Source organism: Quercus suber, unplaced genomic scaffold (genome assembly GCF_002906115.3).
Source record: "Quercus suber isolate HL8 unplaced genomic scaffold, Cork oak 2.0 scaffold_408, whole genome shotgun sequence".
Taxonomy (NCBI): domain Eukaryota; kingdom Viridiplantae; phylum Streptophyta; class Magnoliopsida; order Fagales; family Fagaceae; genus Quercus; species Quercus suber.
In genome coordinates, this window is record NW_027069859.1 from 587,613 (window position 1) to 608,030 (window position 20,418).

At 35.8% G+C, this 20,418-nt stretch overlaps 1 protein-coding gene across 1 annotated transcript; it reads right to left on the minus strand.

Moving 5' to 3' along the window:
• Positions 1–18,461: 18,461 nt before the first annotated feature.
• Positions 18,462–20,093, minus strand: LOC112033544 (uncharacterized). The gene has a single exon (XM_024066319.1). The coding sequence runs from the start codon at positions 20,091–20,093 to the stop codon at positions 18,462–18,464; it is 1,632 nt and encodes a 543-aa protein (XP_023922087.1).
• Between the last annotated feature and the right edge of the window lie 325 nt (positions 20,094–20,418).

Consider the following 20,418-nt stretch of genomic DNA (forward strand, 5'->3'; position numbering starts at 1 on the left):
GATGCTTATTAATCACAATGAATAATAACCATGTGTGGGTCTCTCTTTCGACGCTTCCAGGCCCAACACTGGTAAGGGGATCCTGGGCCACCAAATAAGGTTTATGGGTATTGGTTGGACTGGACTGGGCTCACCGCGACCTCCTTGGGCCGTTATACGAACCATTATATGCACAAGATGAACTCCACAACACAAATAACACAAATATATATATATATATATATTGGTTGAGCAAGTAATAAGGAACAACAAATACACAATATAAAGTAAATGAATAAAATGTGAAGATCCCTCAAAGAGGATGATATTGTATTTTATTAAGTACTTGAGTACATTAGGTCCTGCCTTGTAAGGATACTCCATGAGGCTCAATAAAGCTCAAAAATCATAGACTTGAGTAATTCCACTTAGCCTCTCAAGACTTATGAAATTTGAGTCTCCTTGAATCTAAGTGACTCCCTGAGTATTTTTGTTATTGGTTCCTTTTACAATGCCTCTTCTTCTTAAAACTTAAATAATAGCTTAAAGAAAAAACTTTAAGATTTTCTGTGTGTTCTCTCTAGATTGCTTGTTGCTGAATGCCCCTTTAACTTCAGGCTCACCTCCCTTTTATAGTGCCCTTTGAAAGCTCTCTAAATCCGTATTTTATCCCTTGATTCTTTTGGGTACTTGAGCCACTGATTTTTCTGAAACATTGGTGGCTGGTCCTTTTCTTATTTCCTCTTATTTCATCTTCATGGGAATCGATAGCTGAAAGTTCATCTACGGACTTTCCACTTGTAGGAGCTCCTTTAGGTAAACCCAGATTCCTTTTAAGGTCAATGCTTTTTTTTTTCTTCCAAGGCCTCAAAAGGGGAACTTCAAAAGCCTTGAGACCTTAATGTCGACTTCCCACAAGTTGGCCATTTTCTAGAAATGGACGGATTCCCTCTTTCAAGGGGTGTGCTTAAAAAGGTTTTTGATCACTTACCTCTTATTCCACATCCTCTGCCTTGCCCAAGGTCCTTTGGCTTTTCTCATCAAGTATTGATCCTGAAGTCGTCATCTGTCTTTGTCACTGCCTTTTGGATCCCAGTTGCTTGATCTAGACAAGACCTCATTCGTTACCTATGCCTTTCTAGAATTTGTGTGTCTTGTGCCTAGATTGTCTCTTGAGCTGTCCATATCCCATTCAGCACCTTCTAGCCCTTCCAAAGGATATACTTCTCTGGAATTGGAGGACCCAATAAGCTTTGAACTCGGATCCCCTCCTTTCTCCAGGCTCCTTTGCTCTTTTATTCTTCCTTTTATCACTAGGCCTTCTTAGTTTTTCATGTCCTCTTTGTCTTATTGGGCTCAGCTCCCCTCCCGTTTAAGGCCCAAGCTTTCTCTTCTCGTTCCCACGAATTGGGCTTTCTTTGTGTCCATGGGCCTGGCTCCTTGTCACATTTTGGACCTCAAAACCATGATCACTAGTCGAATCCAATTTCGTAACAAAACTAGGATTTTGGGCCTAATGGCCCATTTGACCACTATTATGGGCCTATAAGCCTGGATTCACCCTTCATTTTTCATGCATCTCGTGTTTTGGGTGCACAAAATTTTTGATTTTTTTTTTTTTAAATTTATTTTTTTGTTGTGTGTACAAACATACTTGATTTTTTTGTGTCATTTTTTTGGGCTAGAGCATGTCATAAAACGTGTGATTGTATATTGCATGCAGATTGGAATTTTTTTCTATGGTTATGTACCATGGTTGATTTTGTTAATGATCCTCAAAGGTTTGTGGAAGGTGGTGTTCATGTGGTAGATATTGTGGCCTTGATATGTGGTCTAAGACAGAGATTGAAAGCAATATAGTCAAGTTGGGTGCTGTCAATACTGTACTTTATTCGGCCCCGATTAACGTGTCAAAAATAAATAAATAAAAATTCAAAAAGGTGCAAATCATGAGTTTCAAAGCAAAAAAAGTGTAGCAAATAAATGCAACATGATTGGATAGTGGATCAAAGGGTTACAACATTCAAAACCCTTCTGATAGCAATTAAGACCAAAAACCCTAACTGGATATGGTCAAAAAGTTGATTTTTTGATCCAATCATCCAATCGGGCTAAATTTTGGACCATCTTGTAGGTCATATTTATCCCTTCAAAATGATAGTTCATGGGCCAAAATTGGAGTTAAAATGGATGAGATATCAACAAAACACCAAAACCCTAATTAAAATTTTCACTTTTTTTAAAAAAAAAAAAAAAAAAAAAGTTAAACAGGCTGTTTTTGGACCAACTTTGCACAAAAAACTGTACCGATTGGGTAAGAATTGGAGCAATCTGACTAAACCACTTTGAAGTATGGGGTCTTGACCACCTCTCACAAAAAGGGCTTGGTGATATCTATCATGGCTTGGAAGGAATAAATTTTTTTAAGGAAAAATGTCACAAAATTTCCTACACTGCATCATCTCCCTTCTTGAGATATTTAGATGACGATAGCTCCAAATCTCACAAAGTCAGAACCTTTGGAAACTAGACATCTAGAGTTTTCCAAGGATATACAGTTTGAAGAAATCAGAGCTTAGAAAGCCTCCAAAAAGTCACACAAAGTTCGGACCAAAAACTAGGAAAAAGACGAAATAGTCAAACTTGGTGTAAAAGTGGGAGGCTATTTCGGCTTAGCTGCCATTTTTTTGGCTTCCTTGTAAATACCCCCCCCCCCCAATTTTTTTTTCTAAAAAGTAAGAAGTTTTTGGGAGAAAAAATAGAACAATCAAAGAAAAAATACTAGAAAAATCTAATAAAAGCCTAGAAGATTCTGAAAAATTTCTCTCTCCTCTCTTTAGGAAACCCATCACAGAAATTCAGCCTCTCTCATCTTTATTGTAATCTTTGTGGGTAAGGTGTAGGGATGAGGTAGTTTCTTAATAACTACACCCATCCCATCCCTCTCTATTTCTTCTTATGTAAACATCATTCATCTTATATATATGAAATTCTATTTATTTGTTTGTTGTCTCTTTGCTTTAAATTACTAGCATTTTGTTGTTGAGATTTTGTATATCTATCTCTCTTTTCCTTTATGCTTATGTTGTTGATTGTCATATTGTTGTTAAGTTCCTAGATGGGTATTGAACCATAACCTAGACTTAATATGAGAAGTACCCTAAGGGGGAAGAAGTCTCATCTCTTCTATGCACGTGGGAACTCCTTACATTCTTGATCATATATTTATCTTGTATATTGTTGTCCATTTATTTAATGTTCTTCCCCTTCCCTCTTTACTTTATTGTCATCCCTTTTATTTAATGTTCTTCCTCTTCCCCTTTACTTTATTGTCATCCCTTTTATTTAATGTTCTCTCCCCTTCCCCTTTACATTATTGTAATCCCATTTAATTTTTGCTTAATCCCCATTCCCCTTTTATTTATTTATTTTTATACAATATAGAAATTTTACTATAACCTAATCTAAATGTATATGTGTGTAAATCCCGGCCCTTACCCCCCGCACCTCACAAGCACTTATACTTGTGCACTCCCCTTTTATTTATTGCACCTTTAATTCCCATTGTTATATATATATATATATATATAATGGGTTAAAGTTACATCTGGTGTAACTCCATAAGAGTTACACATTTTTTAAAGCATAGATTCCTTACAAATCTAAGGGTTAGAAATAAAGCTATTGTCATATTAATATTTTGAAAATCATTAATGTTTTACCTTGTATTAGCCAATAGACTCAATGAATGCTCTCTCTTTCTCTCTCTTACTCTCTTTATCACGTGACTGTCTCTCTCTCTCTTGATCTACCACCTGACCATCCCCATTGGTAGCAAATCTTGCTCCTTTCAACCTTGTTAGGAATATAGAATGGATGGCAATGCTTCGGTAACAAGAGGTGCTGGAGACCGAATATCCTATTTCTCATTGCTCACTTTAAATACATTCCAAGTAACAACGTAGTTCATTCTCAAAAAAAAAAGAAAAAAAAAAAGAAAAGAGTAACAACCCATTATTCTCCCTTATCAGAAATATTGGCTAAATAGATAACTGTAATACCTTTCCTTCTAATAATAAAAACAATCTAATAACAAAAGGTAGAAGAGCAATCTAATTTCGTAGTCACACGCAACTGATGGAATCCGTTATTGAAATAAACTCTTGGAGAAATCTTATTAGCAGATCCACTAGAACTACTTGGCTGGTAACAATAATCTAGATACGAGGCACAACACAGTATATGCAATATTTGTAGTTCTTTATATATATATATGTTAGGTAAAATGTAAAATTGACCTCTAACTTTCAACGTTTTTCATTTCAGTTTTTTAATTTTCAGTTTTGTCATTTTAGTCCTCTAACTTTCAAATTTTGTCAATCTAGACTTCCGTTAGAACTCAATTAAAGCTGCCGTTAAACTCACTAAAACAATGCTGTTTTACTTTTTTTTTTTTTTTTTTTTTTTTAATTTCAGAATTACAAGAAAAAAAGAAAAATCAATAAAAAAAGAAAAGAAAAGAAAACATTTTAAGGGGAATGATCCCTTCCCCTGAAATCAAAACAAACAAAGAAAACATTGAGTCAAGTCCCTAACGTAAATCAAAACAAAGAAACCTTGGGTAAATTTGCTTTCCAAAGTTTTATAAAATTTCTGGGTTTTGTTTGAGTCAAAAAAATTAACAAACTTTTCTCCACAACCAAAGAAAGCAAGAAGAGAAACATAGTAAAGAGGAAAAGAAAAAGTACCAGATGGGTATTGAAATTTAGTACCCAGAGATGAAAAAAAAAATGTTGATCTTGGCGTCTAGTCAAGAAAAAAAGCTTCACACACGAACCGAATATGTTGTTTTATATGGGTTTTGTTATTATGGGAGAGTAAAATGGTCCTCTTTGAAAACTCTTCTCTGCCTCCGTCTCCGAGAAAAAAGAAAAAAGAAAAAAAAAAGAACAAACAAACAGATGGGAGGCGCTGCGAACTGAGAACTGTACGGCTCTATCTCCAACTTTTGAGTGCTTTTAACAATTTTAGACAGTTGAGGATTTGGGATCCCTTGCCTTTTTTAAAATTCTGGATTGTAATCCTCTCAAGGTTTCTTTGTTTTGATTTACGTTAGGGATTTGACTCAATGTTTTCTTTGTTTGTTTTGATTTCAGGGGAAAGCGTCATTCCCCTTAAAATGTTTATTTTTTTTTTTAAAGATATTTTTTCTTTTAATTCCGAAAGAGAAAAAAGAAAAAAGAAGAAGGGTAAAACCGTCATTTCAGTGAGTTTAACGGCAGCCTTAACTAAGTTCTAACGGAAGTTTGGATTGACAAAAATTGAAAGTTAGAGAATTAAAATAACAAAACTGAAAGTTAGATGACTGAAATGAAAAACGTTGAAAGTTATAGCGTTAGTTTTACATTTTTGACTATATATTACTATCTTATCATTTAAGAAAAAGATTTTCTATCTGTTCCCTTAAAATGAGCTTTAAACCTTAAGTAAAGCATAATATGGGTATGTTGTCTTAAGGATGATTGACGGCTTAGAACCTGTCTCTTTTTGACAAAGGGCGCATAGAGCTTGAAATAGATTAAAGCTTATTTAAGAGGGATCTCTATTTTTTTTTTTTTTTTTTTAATGCTCTTTACTTTTATTGTCATTTAAGTTCAAGCTCTTTACTTTTATTGTAATTTAAATTCAGGCACTTTACATTTACTTGTCATTTAAATTTTCTACCAATTTTATTTTCTTGTCATTAATAATGTTGTCATGAATTAATAGCTTAGGTAAACAAATTCCTTTAGTATGCTTTTCCAAAGAAATGGTTTTTCAAAGAAAAAGGAAATTTATTCCCTTTTCAAAAGTGTTTTTCAAAATAAAACCCTTTTTTAAAAATCCACCTAACCTTTAAACCTTCTTTTTTTTAAAATTGTTCTTTCAAGGGAAAAAAAAAATAAAAAAAATCTTTTCTTTCCTTTTAAAATGTTCTTACTAAAGAATGTCTTTTTTTTTTTCTTTCTTTTTCATTTTTTTTTTAAATAGAAATGTTTTCTTTTCCACGTTGGAATTTCTTTAAAAAAAAAAATATGATAAAAGAAATTTTTCGAATGAGCAAAGAGGATTAGATGGGTGTTGTAATACTTTGTTTGGTCACATTATCGACGAGACCAAGAGGATTGGGGGTATGTTGCGGCAATGTCAGTTCTAGCATGTTTGTTGGGAAGGGAATAGGCTAGCTCATGGTTTAGCTAGGAGAGGAGTTTTATCTGCAAGCACTAATGTATGGGTAGAAGATCTGCCTGGAAATTTGGATGATGTATTCCAATTTGAATTGTCTTAATTATTTAATAAAATTATGCTTACCTTTTTCTCAAAAATAAAAAATAAAAAAATAAAATAAAAAAGATGAGCTGTAGTGTGGCCATAGTTAGCTATACGTAGATAATATAATGTTGACAGCAATGAAGAGATGATATGCTAAACATCATGTCATGTATAGATAAATTACTTTAGTAACAGTTGGCACTTTGGTCTAATTAACCGAGAAGGAAAATGGAAAAAAAAAAAATTGCTATGGATTCTCTCTCTAATCTCTATGTCTAGCTAGTCATGCAAGGTAGAATCCAACCAAACCAACGTCCCACCTCAGAATTGAGGTCAGATTGCCGGGACTCTGTTCCCATACTAAAATCTTTTGCCTTGTCTCTATTAAGCAGGCCTCCTTTTTTCATGCCTACCTTTACCACTTTTCTAATTCACCCTCTTCGATTTTGCGCTCCAACCAATCTGATTAACATTGGTAGGAGCATTTATATATTGTACTGCATTATAATAATAGAACTAGTTTAAGCCAATGTTCACTCCCCCTTCATAGAAAACTACGCTGCTGAGGCTGCAAATCCCTCAGTTTTCGAACCTGACCACGTTCTCTCCCTTTATGCAGTCAACCTTTACTTCCTTATAGTTGTGGTTGTGAGTGTATATATACATTGTTCCTAACCCTTCCCCTTCCCCCCCTAACCTCAGAGGCCTCCTCAACCTCTGCTGTACGAGCTCTCATTTTCATTCATTTATTCTCTGCTATAGTAAAGAATGACAGCGTCAGCCATGGTTGAACTCAAGCAACAGACCATGTGTGGAATCAAGTCCCCTGCAAAAAGAAAGGGGCATGGCTTCACCAGAAAGTGTGCTTCCTTGGTGAAGGAACAACGTGCCCGTATATATATCCTTCGACGCTGTGCCACCATTCTTCTTTGCTGGTATATCCATGGAGATGAATAACAGCCTATTCTTCCCCAATTTCATCTTCTAATAAATCTCTCTCTCCCCATTTCCTTTTTATCCTATAATATATTACTTCTTCTCCTTCATTAGGCTTCGTTTTTTGTGCTGGTCCGGTTTGGCTTTATAGGCAATGGCGTGGTTCATATACTTCCTCCCAGGATGCCTTTTATTTTTTACCCTATTGGGAAAATCCCTTGGGTTTTGGGGCATGGGAAAGCCTTGTAACTGCGCTCTTGCTTTTTCACCATCCAGTCATCTTATCATGCGTGGATAAACACTGACGGAGCTGATATGAGGGGTTGTATCTTATAAGAAATGTTGTCCGGCAGCTGGTGCTGTTGTCAAGCTGTTGCTCTAAGGGTTACCTGTAACTTTTGTATGTCTTCCCCTTTTTCTTTCTTTGGGAGCAACATGAAGAAAATGTTATTAATCCCAAGAACATTAAGGGAAAACTTGACATGTTGTAATATCATAGTTGTACTCAGTTATATATACATATGGTCTTATATGTTGACTGCAAATTAAATGTAGGAAAACACCACATCACTGAATGATCCTAGTATTTTTCGCTTTTGATGAAATCCATCAAAATAGTGATTTTATATGCCAGTAGGATCATGCGAACATGTTGAGCTAACCAAAATGATAGATATTTTTTTTGGTCATTCACTTTTGATCATTTACCAAAGAAGAAAAGAATAAGATCAATATATTGGCCCGATTTGAGTACAATCTTTCCTATTAGCCACTATTCACTGACCAAAAAAAAAAAAAAAAAAAAACACTAATCAGGGTCGTTCATCAACACTTTCACCACAATCTTATCTTTTAACACACCAATTTGGCAACCAAGCATGATAAGCCCACGGCTGATAGCTAGTTGCAAGGAATATACACGAAATTCATAGATCTGTGAGATGCAAAATGGAGAAAAAATATACGCAAAAGAAAGTAGTCACACAAGACAATATTTACATGATTCAAAAAAAATTTGCCTACGAAGCCTCAGAAAAAATCATTTTAAAAACCGTAGCACTTATATATCAAGTTAGGTCATAATTCAGATAAAATATAATTAGATTCCACATAGCCCAACACCAGTCACCTTCACCATTCACTCTCTTAACATAGCTATGGGGGAGTGGAAAGTATTCCTAGAAGCCTCATCCATGGAACGAGCTTGGCCCATATGTAAATACGGGGTAATCAAAGCCCAAAGGAGGAGAGACCATCTGGTTTGATTCGTTACCGTGGTAATCCATGGAACCAGTCTTCCTGAGGTAGCATTGTCCAGCCAAGAACCTACTAGTTGTTTTACCAAGGATATCTCTTCAGCTATCTTCTCGAGGAATACAAAGGAGGAGACACAGAGCCCAATGTAACAGCCACCTCCACATTAATGAGTTATCCCTACCTAATGTCAGCTCCACTAAATGCTAAGTGACTGGCCTGAATAGTAAGAACATCCCAAAAGTTTTCCTTCATGATTAAGAAATGCTAGAGAGAGGAGTGTGATGGGAAAAATATATCCACAAATCCAGCTAAGGGAGGAACGGATGGAAAGCAAGAAAGGGGAGTACAAGAGGAGGCCACCAACATGATGGGGGATCCAGAAAAATTGAGGAAGAACAAGAGAGAGAGAGAAAGGTAGAGCCTATATTTTCCTTTTCTCTTTGTGTACCTTGGGAAACAAATTTTTTATCAATCCAAGTGTTTAATCATGTTGTTTTCACCTCTAATCACCTTTCTAATATTCCATTGTGGAATTTCATCCCATCATAATTAGAAATTAGTTGTGTTGATTAGAAGCCAATCTCCTTTATGGAAGTTTTGCGTTTCAGGCTCCTACAATTGGCGTCATTGGTATGAATTTCCACAAAGCTATAGGATTAGGAGCTAGTTAAAGTTGAAATGAGAAGTCGAGGATGGAATGGGGCTCCTAGGTCGCCTCAACTGAGCTTGTCCATAGGATCAGTTTTAAGGAATAGAATGGTACAGTCAGAATTGAGGAGGCATAACCAAAAGGAGCCACAATGAATCACAGTGGAGAATTGGTGCCTCCCTCCCATTGTAGGGAAACATTAGCGATGAACTCCGCGAGACCTTCCCAATCTAGCAGAAATTAGGAAATGGATCGTTTAAGGGTGCAAATGTTAGCCTTACAACGAGAGCGAGGTGTCATAAAGGAAATAGAGATCATTGGGAAATTAGCCCTAATGGAGGAGACTCCTGTAGAGGGGAGAACACCTTAAGGTATCCTCGGCTGCATCAGGAATCCCAACCTCATAGGTATAGGCAAAGGTCAATCTCACCGCTGCGCAGGAATAGGGAGAGTTCAGTATCCCCAGTTAACAAGTGCAAGGAAAGAGTGGATTCTCCCCTGTGGAGGAATAAGCAGAAAGAACTTTCCCCATGATGAATCGAGGAAAGAGAAGTTTCTCTGAGAAGATTCCAGACATTGAGGACTCATGGTGAGTCTTCTAGTCCACAAAATATGGGGAATGATGTGATGAGTAGGACCTTGTAGCAAATTTCACAGTCCCTTTTTTTTTGAGGATATCAAGAGTTCGGACATGTAATAGAGATTTGTGAGGCCTATTTTCTTTATCTACAATGGTAAATCTGACCCCGCAGAGTATGTTAGCAAGTACAACCAAAGCATGGCCATCTACTCCAAGAATGAGGTCTTAATGTGTAAAATCTTCTCATCCAGCCTGGGACCCACGACCATGAGGTGGTTTGATAGATTGGAGAAGAGATTCATTCATGGATATGATGAGTTGACCTAAGCATTCGGCACACGGTTTGTAACATGTAGTCAAGTTCTTGAGCCCTTTGACTCTTTGATTACAATGTCTACGAAGGAAGAAGAAACTCTTAAAGTGTATTTGGATCACTATTGGGAGTTGTACAATTAAGACCAGAGGAAACAATTTAGAAGTCACTGCTAGGACTTTCAAGGTTAGGCTCCCCATTGATTCCAAGCTGAGAACCTCCTTGACCCTACATATGTTTCAAAAACTTTTATGCTCCACTATACCTCTAGGCATAACCCAAAATACCCCGAAAAGAGTGAACGCCATACTTCACAACTCTTTGGTTATGGGGCAATGCAAGAGCAAATGATTAATATTCTCCCTTGCACTCTTACACATACAACACAGTCAATAACAACAAGTGGACACTACCTCAAGTTGTCATTAGTCAAAATTCTACTCAATGTACACACAAAAGAAATTAACCTTTGAAGGCACTTTTGGAACTCCAAGCAAACTTCCAAAGAATCAACTGATGGGAAGGGGATTGTAAAACTTTGTGGACAATGGAGAAGGTGAGAATAGGTAGAACAAAAAGCAAAAGAGTCTTGATATTTTCAGCAACTGATGGTTAAGAGCATACATAAAAACATATAACTATTATAAATTCACATAGAATTACAATGTGTTGATCATCATCGCATTGAGATTGTTTCTTCTGCATTGATGCATTTGGAAGTGAAAAGTTATTAGCAGCTAATGAATGGTCCCACACATCGTCAAATAAATGCCTAAAACTTTGTGTTTAGCCTTAATTACAGGCTCAAATTCTGACTCATGGATGACTTACGCAGCCACTTCAGAGTAATACTTACATAGTCCCAGATCATTACTCACTGTGTGTAGCCAGAAACGTCTCACACATTGACACTACTTTGAGCATTGCCTGACACACTTTAGGCAACAACGGACTGCCACATGGACATGCATAGGATGTGCAAAAGAAAGGCATTAGCATTTTTTTACCAATTTTTGTTCCACATCCATATTTGGGAAGCATTGATATGTCCACGAGGCATCAAAGAGAGGGAAGAGAACTTACAGGTTCTATTAAGTCAGTATGTGATGATAATTACCCTAAAATATAATTTTGGTACCCATTTTATTGGATTAGTAGCCAGGTGGAATCTACAATTTTTATGATAAATTTTTTGACTTGATTTTATTTTCCATTGCATACAAGAATGTTACAGACTACTTGACTGAAACACAGTCTAGATTGCAGAACATGAAAGTTCAGACTCATGTTGTAAGTTCGGTGTGATTTAAGTCAAGCATTTGGATCCAAACCAACTACATTAACTAAAAGTTCAATACAATGCACCTAAAAGATGCACAAACATTGACTACTAGTAAATAGTATAGTCTGATATATATATATATATATATATATATATATGGATGTGTGTGTGTGTGTTGACTTCAAATATGACATAACATTACTTGATTGATGCTTCCATTGGATACAATTGAAAATCTAGATACATCTGTCGAGCTATCTATCGAGCTATATTCAATAGATACATCTGTCGAGCTATTTGTCAAGCTTTAAAGAACAACACTTCTTCACTTGATTATTGGACAGATTTGCATGGCTTCAATACTTGGACTTGAATTCTTATTCTTTGAAGTATTAAACACATCATAGATCTACCAAATTACAAGTAAAGTGCGTTTCTTTAAAGCTCGACAGGTAGCTTAATAGCTGTATCTATCAAGATTTAAAATGTGAAGCTCGATAGCTATATCTATCGAGAATTATGAAAATTAGTTTCTCAGATTTGATTTCATGCATATCTATATGTATTTGTATAGGGTTTCTTTTCTCACAACCCTAGACATATATAAGGATTATTTTAAGGGCTGTCACACTAGATGCAACTTGATGCAAATGTTTTACTCAAGCATATTGTAACTAGAGACATATGCCCTAGTTCATCTTTCTCTTAAAGAAGCTGTTGCTTTTGTACGCCGTAGGGTTTTGTGACCAAGGAACTTCTTGATCTTCATCGTGTGGATGAACTGAATAACTTTGCAGCCAACATCCTTCTCAAATTGGTGTGTTAGTCATGTACTGGGATTCGTGCATCAATTGGTTAGTCATGTACTTGGAGCCGTGCATTGAAAATGAGAGATTGTCACTACAGAACAAGTCTAACTGTGTATTGGGGTAAGGGTTCAACTGTAGGTTGGTATAAGGTACTGGAACTCCTTTACATGTAACCGCTTGTTTTGATAATAGTGGATTCTCGAGAGTGGTGACCTTAAATTCACTCGGTGGGATTTTGCCTTGGAGGTTTTCTCCATTTGCAAATAAATCATCGTGTCAACTTTATTTTTTGCTACATTTAACTTAGTTGGTGATTTGTTTGTACTACCACGCATATTGCATGTTAATTGACTTAATTAATTAACTTGGCTAATTAATTGGTTAATTCACCATAAGGGGTCAATACATTCTTGGCCTATCAGAAACTATCAGGGTGGAAGCATCCCTATTTATCTAAGGGTGGTAGGCTTATATTACTAAAGAGTACTCTCTCTAGTCTTCCAATGTACTTTTTATCTATTTTTATTATTTCTAAAGTTGTGGCTGCTAGATTGGAAAGTATTTAGAGGAATTTTCTTTGGAGGTCTTTTGAGGGAAGTTTCAAATATCCTTTGGTGGCTTGGAAAAAGGTGTGTTTACCTATCGAGTTGGGTGGTTTGGGGATAAGAAGTGTGGTGTCGTTTAATCAAGCTTTATTAGGGAAATGGCTACAGAGATATGGTCATGAAGTAACCCATCTTTGTCGAAGAGTTATCTCCACAAAATTTGGTGAGGTCAAGGGGGGTGGAGTACTAAAGTTTGCAAGAGGACTCAGATGTGGCCTTTGGAGAAGCATTCATGAAGGTTGGGACATGAAGGGTGGGAGAGCTTTTCTAGGCATCTGTCTTTTGTAGTGGGTGAGGGCACTCGTATCCACTTCTAGCATGATAGGTGGATTGGTGATAATACCCTAAAAGATCTCTATCCTGAGCTCTATGTGTGTTCAGCTACCAGGGATGCTTGTATCTCTGAGGTTTTGTGGATTCCAAAAGGGGGTACTGTTAGAGTGTGGGATTTAAGGTTTTATATAACTTTTGAAGATTGGGAGCTAGTTGCATCTTATTCTCTACTTTAGTTTATCCAAACTCGTATTCCTCGAGGTGATAGAAGAGATACTCTTTGTTGGTGGCTAAAAGGTGATGGCAAGTTTGACACCCGGTCTTACTACCATGCGATTCGGGGTACTCCGAATTCTTTGTTTCCTTGGAAGGGTGTTTGGAAACCAAAGGTTCCTAAGTGAGTGGCTTTCTTTTTGTGGACAGTTGCTCATGATCGAATTCTCACTTTGGATAACCTAATGCTTAGGGGTCACCCTTTGGCAAATCGGTGTTGTATGTGTTGTTGTGATGGGGAGTCGGTGGACCCCCTTCTTCTTCATTGTCCTGTTACTGATACCTTATGGACTTTTATGCTTCAGGCTTTTGGTATTCATTGGGTGCTTAATGTGGATTGTATGGTTGGAACGAAATCATCGCTCCTTTGAGGACAATGAGAATTATGCCAGCGTAGTCTTTTTGAGTGGTCTCATTGTTGGGGTTTTACTGATTTCTCTTCTCTCGGAGTTTATGTTTTCCCTTAGATTAGTTTCCTAATTACCATTCTTTTTGTTTCGTTGTTTGTTCTATCTTTTTCTTGTTGTTCATCATCATGAACAACTTATACTCTTCCTTATTTACTCATTAGTAATAGTTGTTTAATTACCTATAATAAATAAATAAATAAGTGGACAGCCCATGTAAAGACCTAAGGAAAAGTGCTAGTCACATCTGCGTTATACCTCAAAATGATTAGTCACAATTGAGGCTCGTTGCAGTTGTTAATAAAGCCCAATTCAACCCAGTAAATACCCGATATGGGACTTATCACACACCCACACATATCACACAATCAATGAAATTGGGGCATCACAATTTCCCCCACTTAAATCCCTAACGTCCTCATTAGGGCCCACTTTGTAGGGTAGTATCCTGAAGCCACACTAGATTACTGGGTTGGCTCTAATACCATATGTAACGACCCAAGGAAAAGCGCTAGCCACATTTGCGCTATACCTTAAATTGAGGCTCCTTACAGTTGTTAATAAAGCCCAATTTAACCCAGTAAATACCCGATGTGGGACTCATCACACACTCAATCAAATTGGAGCATCACAATTTGATTGATTGTAATCCCTAGTGCACAAACCTTATTCCAAATCAAATCCTAGTATAGAGTCTACAAGATCATAACCTAAGCTTTAATACCATTAAAATTGTCACACCTCGAACCAAACTATAAAGATAGGCATGTGACAACTATTGCATGCTTATAAAGTAAGCACCCTATAAGTGTGGAAGACCTTCTTAGCAACTAAAATTTATCTTCAAAAATTAAATCAAATAAATCCAAAATACCTCAACAATTTCTCTATGAATAGATCTCCAATAATTTAATAGGAACAAAATCCAAACCTCATGTACATAATACCAATTGGCCAATAAATATAAAACTATTAGAAGACTATCCAATCCCAAAATCACTAAGCTTCTTTTCCTACTCACAACACAACATCAAAACTCCCAAAACTTGCTATTCTTCACAATTTGAAACTGGAGGGGAAAAAGGGGGGTGAGCTGACAACTCAATAAGTAACCAAAATCCTAACAAGTTCTATCAAGCAATAGATCTGTAAAGTAATAAGATGTAATATAAGTCTTCAAAAGTTATAATATACTATGGGTCTTCAAAAATAACTAAAGAAGTTTCATAGTCTTAAAAAAATAAGTTGCAAATAGATCACATACTTTAATCTTACAAATATATCAAAGATGGTTTAAAAAGTAGTCAGTTTTCTATATATCAAAAGCTATAACTTACAATAGGTTCCAAAAATACATAAGCAATTTTAATGACTCAAAATGGTTCAAATACTCAAACATTTCCAAAATCACATATGTAGTTTTAAGGACTCAAAATAGTTCAAATATTCAAACGTAATTCATATTCTTAACAATCTTATGACTATGGTCACACTATATCCTTGTGACTGAGCATCGGAGTACTAATGAATAGCCCCCATTGGTTGGGTATTAGAGTACCAATAAATAACCTCCATTGGTTTGGGTGTTAGAGTACCAATGAATAACCCCCATTAGTTTGGGTATCGAGTCAAAATATATTCAGATTGTCTAAAATAATATATACACCAAATCATAGTTCAAACAAAAATTTATTTTATTCAAATACACACACACACACACACACACACACACACACACATATATATATAATTATATATTTAGTAATCAAATATATTTGTGATAAAATTCTTTATTCTTTACTTTAAATCAATGTAGCTAAAACAATTAAAATAAAATTGTAACAACTATAAACAATTTTCATTAGTTAAAAAACGCAAAATAAAACCAATTAGGATAAGGTTAATTACTTCAATCTAAAGCCTATTCAAAATCCTTGCAGTTTCCCCAAGACCAATCCAATGTAAACCTTTTAGCAAACCAAATAAAGAATTTACTACAAACAAGTTTGTCACTTAGATCCTTGAACCTCAAACCTCAATGCCATCCAACTCCACGGAGACAACAAAGCAAAGATGCTTTACACGTGAAAAGACTAAGTCCTTAGCAATTTTCAAATAATTGGTATTAGCTTCATCTTTTATCTATCAGTAAGGAACCTTGAGTCAGTAATGCCCATAGTGGCCAATAAGCATCTAGTTACATTGCCCTCAATAAGAATCATGGAATAAAAGTGATGTGCTTTTAGTGGTGAAATTTTGCTTAACTGGACGTATATTGGTTGGCTTCTTAGATAGGAGAAAGGATGTGGGGGGGGGGGGGGGGGACAACTCCTTTTAGAAATCTTTAGGCATAAAAAGCAAAATCCTTAGGGTGGCTAGGGTTTACATGATACAGTTAGGGTGTAAATATTGCTAACTTCAATATCAGAATTATTAAGTTACCTCTACAAAATAAATCTCCTTTTTATTTATTATTATTATTTTGGAACTGGGTATTATAACCCAAATAACACATTAGATTTAATTTAACAATAAAGAAACTAATTAGGCTCAACCCAAAAGTAGTATATAAATATTAAATTAAACTTTCTATAATAGGCTAAAGGGAAAGCATTGGTCATACTACTTAAGATCAGATATCTGTTTAAGAAGCTATTCAAATGCAATATAATGTCTACAATGAATTTTATAGAATAGGGTTCATGCTTTCACGGTTAATGTTTATAGAAGTTAATATGCATGTGGATTTGTGCAATGTGCATGGCAACTACCTCAAGACTACACACATCAAAGTGGTCACAAATGAGAAGTGGTACCTAACAAGTAGATATGCTTCTGAAGTCACTGACAGTAGTGCATATAAAATTGGAAGTCCTTTGAGATGAATTTATAAAACTCAAACTTGACTAATACAACTTTTCCAACTCAGATAAAGAAACAATCCTCAAACACCACAAGCTTTCTAAAAGGACAGATTTGAAACTTAAAGACTGAAATGGCAGTTAATTAAGAGCTTCAGTGTAAAATATTGCCTAGCATCTCATTAACAAGACCCCTCTATCAGTACCACATCAGGCCATACATGCAGAGGATTACCAAACACAACATACTAGGATCTAGAGAACTCCTGTATAACATGGCAACACATCAAAATACTATCTTGAGGAGAAAAACCAGTTCCACCAATAAATAGTTCTTGATCCTGATATGTTGCTCATACAACGGAAGGGTTCAATTTATAATAATAAAAAAAAAAAAAATTCCTATAACCAAATAATCTCTTTTATGTTGTAACAACAAACTGCTCCAAATCAAACAATCACTTGGAACAGTACTTAGTCAAACTATGAACTCTATCAATAAAACATGAGAAATATACATTATAGGAGAAGCTTGAGGATATATATTGTTAGATTCTAAGACTCTAGGAACTAAAGTATTAGAACTTCACTTTGTATTTGTTGGCAAATCATGATCAAAACATAAAGTCTAGGTTTAGGCTTGCTTAAAGTTTGGATTGATGTAAAGTTGGAATCGAGTAATTGTAGGAATTACTATTCAAAATCTGCAAGGCTCGATTGATCGAAAGTTAGACTTGATCGATTGAAAGTCGTGCATCAATAATTTTCTTTAGAATTCTCAAACCAGCCCAAGCCCATATAACGAGTAGGGTTAAGTGTTTCACTCCAAGTATAAAAGGAAAACCCTAGCCACATTTTAGAAGTCTAGGAGAAGTCTTTGTTGAGTTATGTGTTGAATCTTTTGTGAGATCTGAGAGGTGTTTACCTTCAAACACACACATAAAGCTATCAAGATCAAGATTTACATCAAGAAATTGATGATTGCTTTAGTTGCTGCATAAAGAACTTTCAAGAAGATCTAAAACCTTTTAGAGGTGTCTCAAAGTCACAAGTAGGAGAACTTATGGTTACTGTAGATCAAGGAAAGAAGTAGTCTGTGAACTCGAATCTGTCACGTGGTCGTGGTAGTAAGTTTTCTACAAGAGGTAGCAATAGGATGTTAGTGATCTAAGTCTTATTGTACAAACTTTAATTCTTTCATAGTGGATTTGTTTTTACCTTAAGGATAGTTACGTTAAATTATCCTCAGGTTTTTTACTGGTTAAGTTTTCCTGGGTTATCAGATCTGTGTGTTCTTTATTTTCCGCATTATATCTGTTTTACACATATTGGTTTAACCTAGACCTTATTAACAAACTTGTTAATCAGCTTGGCTTAATATTAGGTTAAACATATTGTGTTAAGGGGTCTAAAAACTAACATACATGATCTTTTCAAAGATAAAATACAAGAGCAGATAACGACATACTATTCACAGAATCATGAGTAAAGTAAAACAAAAAAATTACAGAGGAACAAATCTAACTAAGAAGTTTAGAATGCATCAACGAATGACTGTTGGTTAAATTCAAAACTTTTACTCCTACTAGACTATAAGATGATTGCAAAATCATATGATCAGTCAGTATAATTCTAGGTTTGATGATATTTTGTTATAAATTTAAATTTTGTTCACAGTAAGATTTTGAGGTCTTAATTTTATTTTCTAAACAAAATTCATATTGTAAGTAATGTCAAGAAATGGAAAGAAGACTTGTTTGAATAAAAACACAAGTTCACACTAATAGTCTAAACTTGATGTTATAAAAGGTGAAAGAGATTCATTTTTTATCGTCATAATAACACATTCAATTCAATAATAATGAACTAATGCTCAATCCAATAGGAAAATATAGACATTAGAATTAAAACCACATTTGTCCTTTTTATACACAGTTCATGTGGATGTGGAAATTACATGGCACACATTGATAGATCAACTCGTTGCAAGGATCACTGCATTCATCACATGGAGGATGATCTTTAGTTTCCTCAATGAAAGTAAGGGGGTGTTGGTGACAATTAAATTTGTAAGCGCCTCCAAACTTCAAATTTGGGTATTTTCCATGAATACATTTGGGATGTGCAGGATAAGTGCAACCTGCACAGTAGTAGAACCAATGGGTTGGGTTTCGTTCTTTTTCGCAAATATCACAATAATATTCACCAGACTCATCCTCAGCTGCATAACTAAGAGTGAAGGGATGCTCATGTTGTTTGTACCTTGTGGTTCGTGGTAGTGTCACACATTTAAAGTCAAGTGCAAATTCACAATTGGTACAACGGAATACTCCATTTCTTCTATCACCACAACTACTGCAACTCTGTTCAAAGCTTGTGTAGGAGAGGATAAGTCGGTGCGGATGACCTTCATGGGTAAGGAGTTCTGGGACCAAACTACATTGAACATCAAGTTTAAACCAGCATGGGTCACAAATGTAGACGAAGCCATTTGTTCTCTGGCCACAAGCATTACAAAAAAATAACGACTTTTGGAGGGTAAGTGGGTGTTGATGAAGCGGGTGTCGCTTTTTCATTGGTAAATTAGCACAAGATTTATGAAGAAAGAAGCTACACTCAGCACAATTATAAAAAGGAGGGGAAATGGCTCTTATGCACCCGTCGCATTTTTCGTTATTGTGAACCTCCTCTTCAGTAAGCTTTAATTTATGCTTATGACTGAAATGTTGAATTTCTGTGGCTATTTTAGTTCTATCCTTCTCCCTTTTGAAATTTTTGACTATGTAAGCTGATGTTGACTCAAAAGATTGATCGAGCTCTGCATCGTCGTTCTCCTTATCTTTAAATTCCAGAAAATTTATGTCCTCCTTGTTTCTCCGATCTATAGCACAATTGAGGTGGGCAATGAAATCGCATTTGGAGCAATAGTAAAGCCCGTAGCGTGTGTCCACCTTTTGAATACAAAGTAGACAAAATCGGGAGTCGGATTCACAGAGTTCAAGAGAAGAATGGGTGATGTGGAGGGGATGCTTGTGACGTACAACCTTGAGCTTGCGTGGGAAAGAAGCGCAGCTTTTATGAATCCAGAAACAACATATGGCACAAAGATAAGGCCAGCCCTTGTCTTCTTTTCCACAAATGTCGCAAGTGAACGTGATCCTCTTCCAAAAGGGAGTCAATTGGTGATCGTGGAATTCAGCTTCAAGTTGTAAAACAGCACATTTGATGTGAAGGTTGAAGTCGCAACGGTAACAACGATAAGTGTATTCCCTGCGAGATTCATTACAGACTTGGCATCTGCTATTTTCTTTCTCAAGATAACCAATTTTTTCATCAAAAAGAATAAGAGGATGTAATGGGTGCAAGGGATGGTGCAACCCAAGGGGTACTTCCGCACATAATTTGTGATGGCAGTTGTCCCAGCATCTTATACACCTGTAGCTAGGACCAACAACTGATTCTTGGCACCCAAGACAAGTAGCTCCACCTTTGTATTCTGGACGGTAGACCAAGGGATGCTTTGAATCGCAAAAATGTAGAAGCTGTTGTCGCTCCATCTTCTTATGTCACATGCACAGAGTCACAAAAAAAATAACATCCAATTTATTTGGAGAAAAAGAAAAACGTGACTTATTAATACAAAAGGGCTGGTAAGCTAAATCCAAATCTATATATCATATATAGATGAAAAGAAACAGAGAAAGAGAAATAGGTGAGAGGATTGCTATTTTTTTAGTTTTGTAGCTTTTTTTTTTTGCTCGATTTTGCCGTGAAACACCGATGTTTTTAATTTAAGAAAAGATTGAAGGCTTCTTTTGGTTGGGATCAAATGTTTACGAAGGAGGAGTGTGTAAAGAATTTGGGCGTGAGTGAGAGTAGCAT

Bases quoted from the DNA above. Each gene is read 5' to 3' on its own strand.
- LOC112033544 (XM_024066319.1), bottom strand. From the start codon at position 20,093: ATGGAGCGACAACAGCTTCTACATTTTTGCGATTCAAAGCATCCCTTG.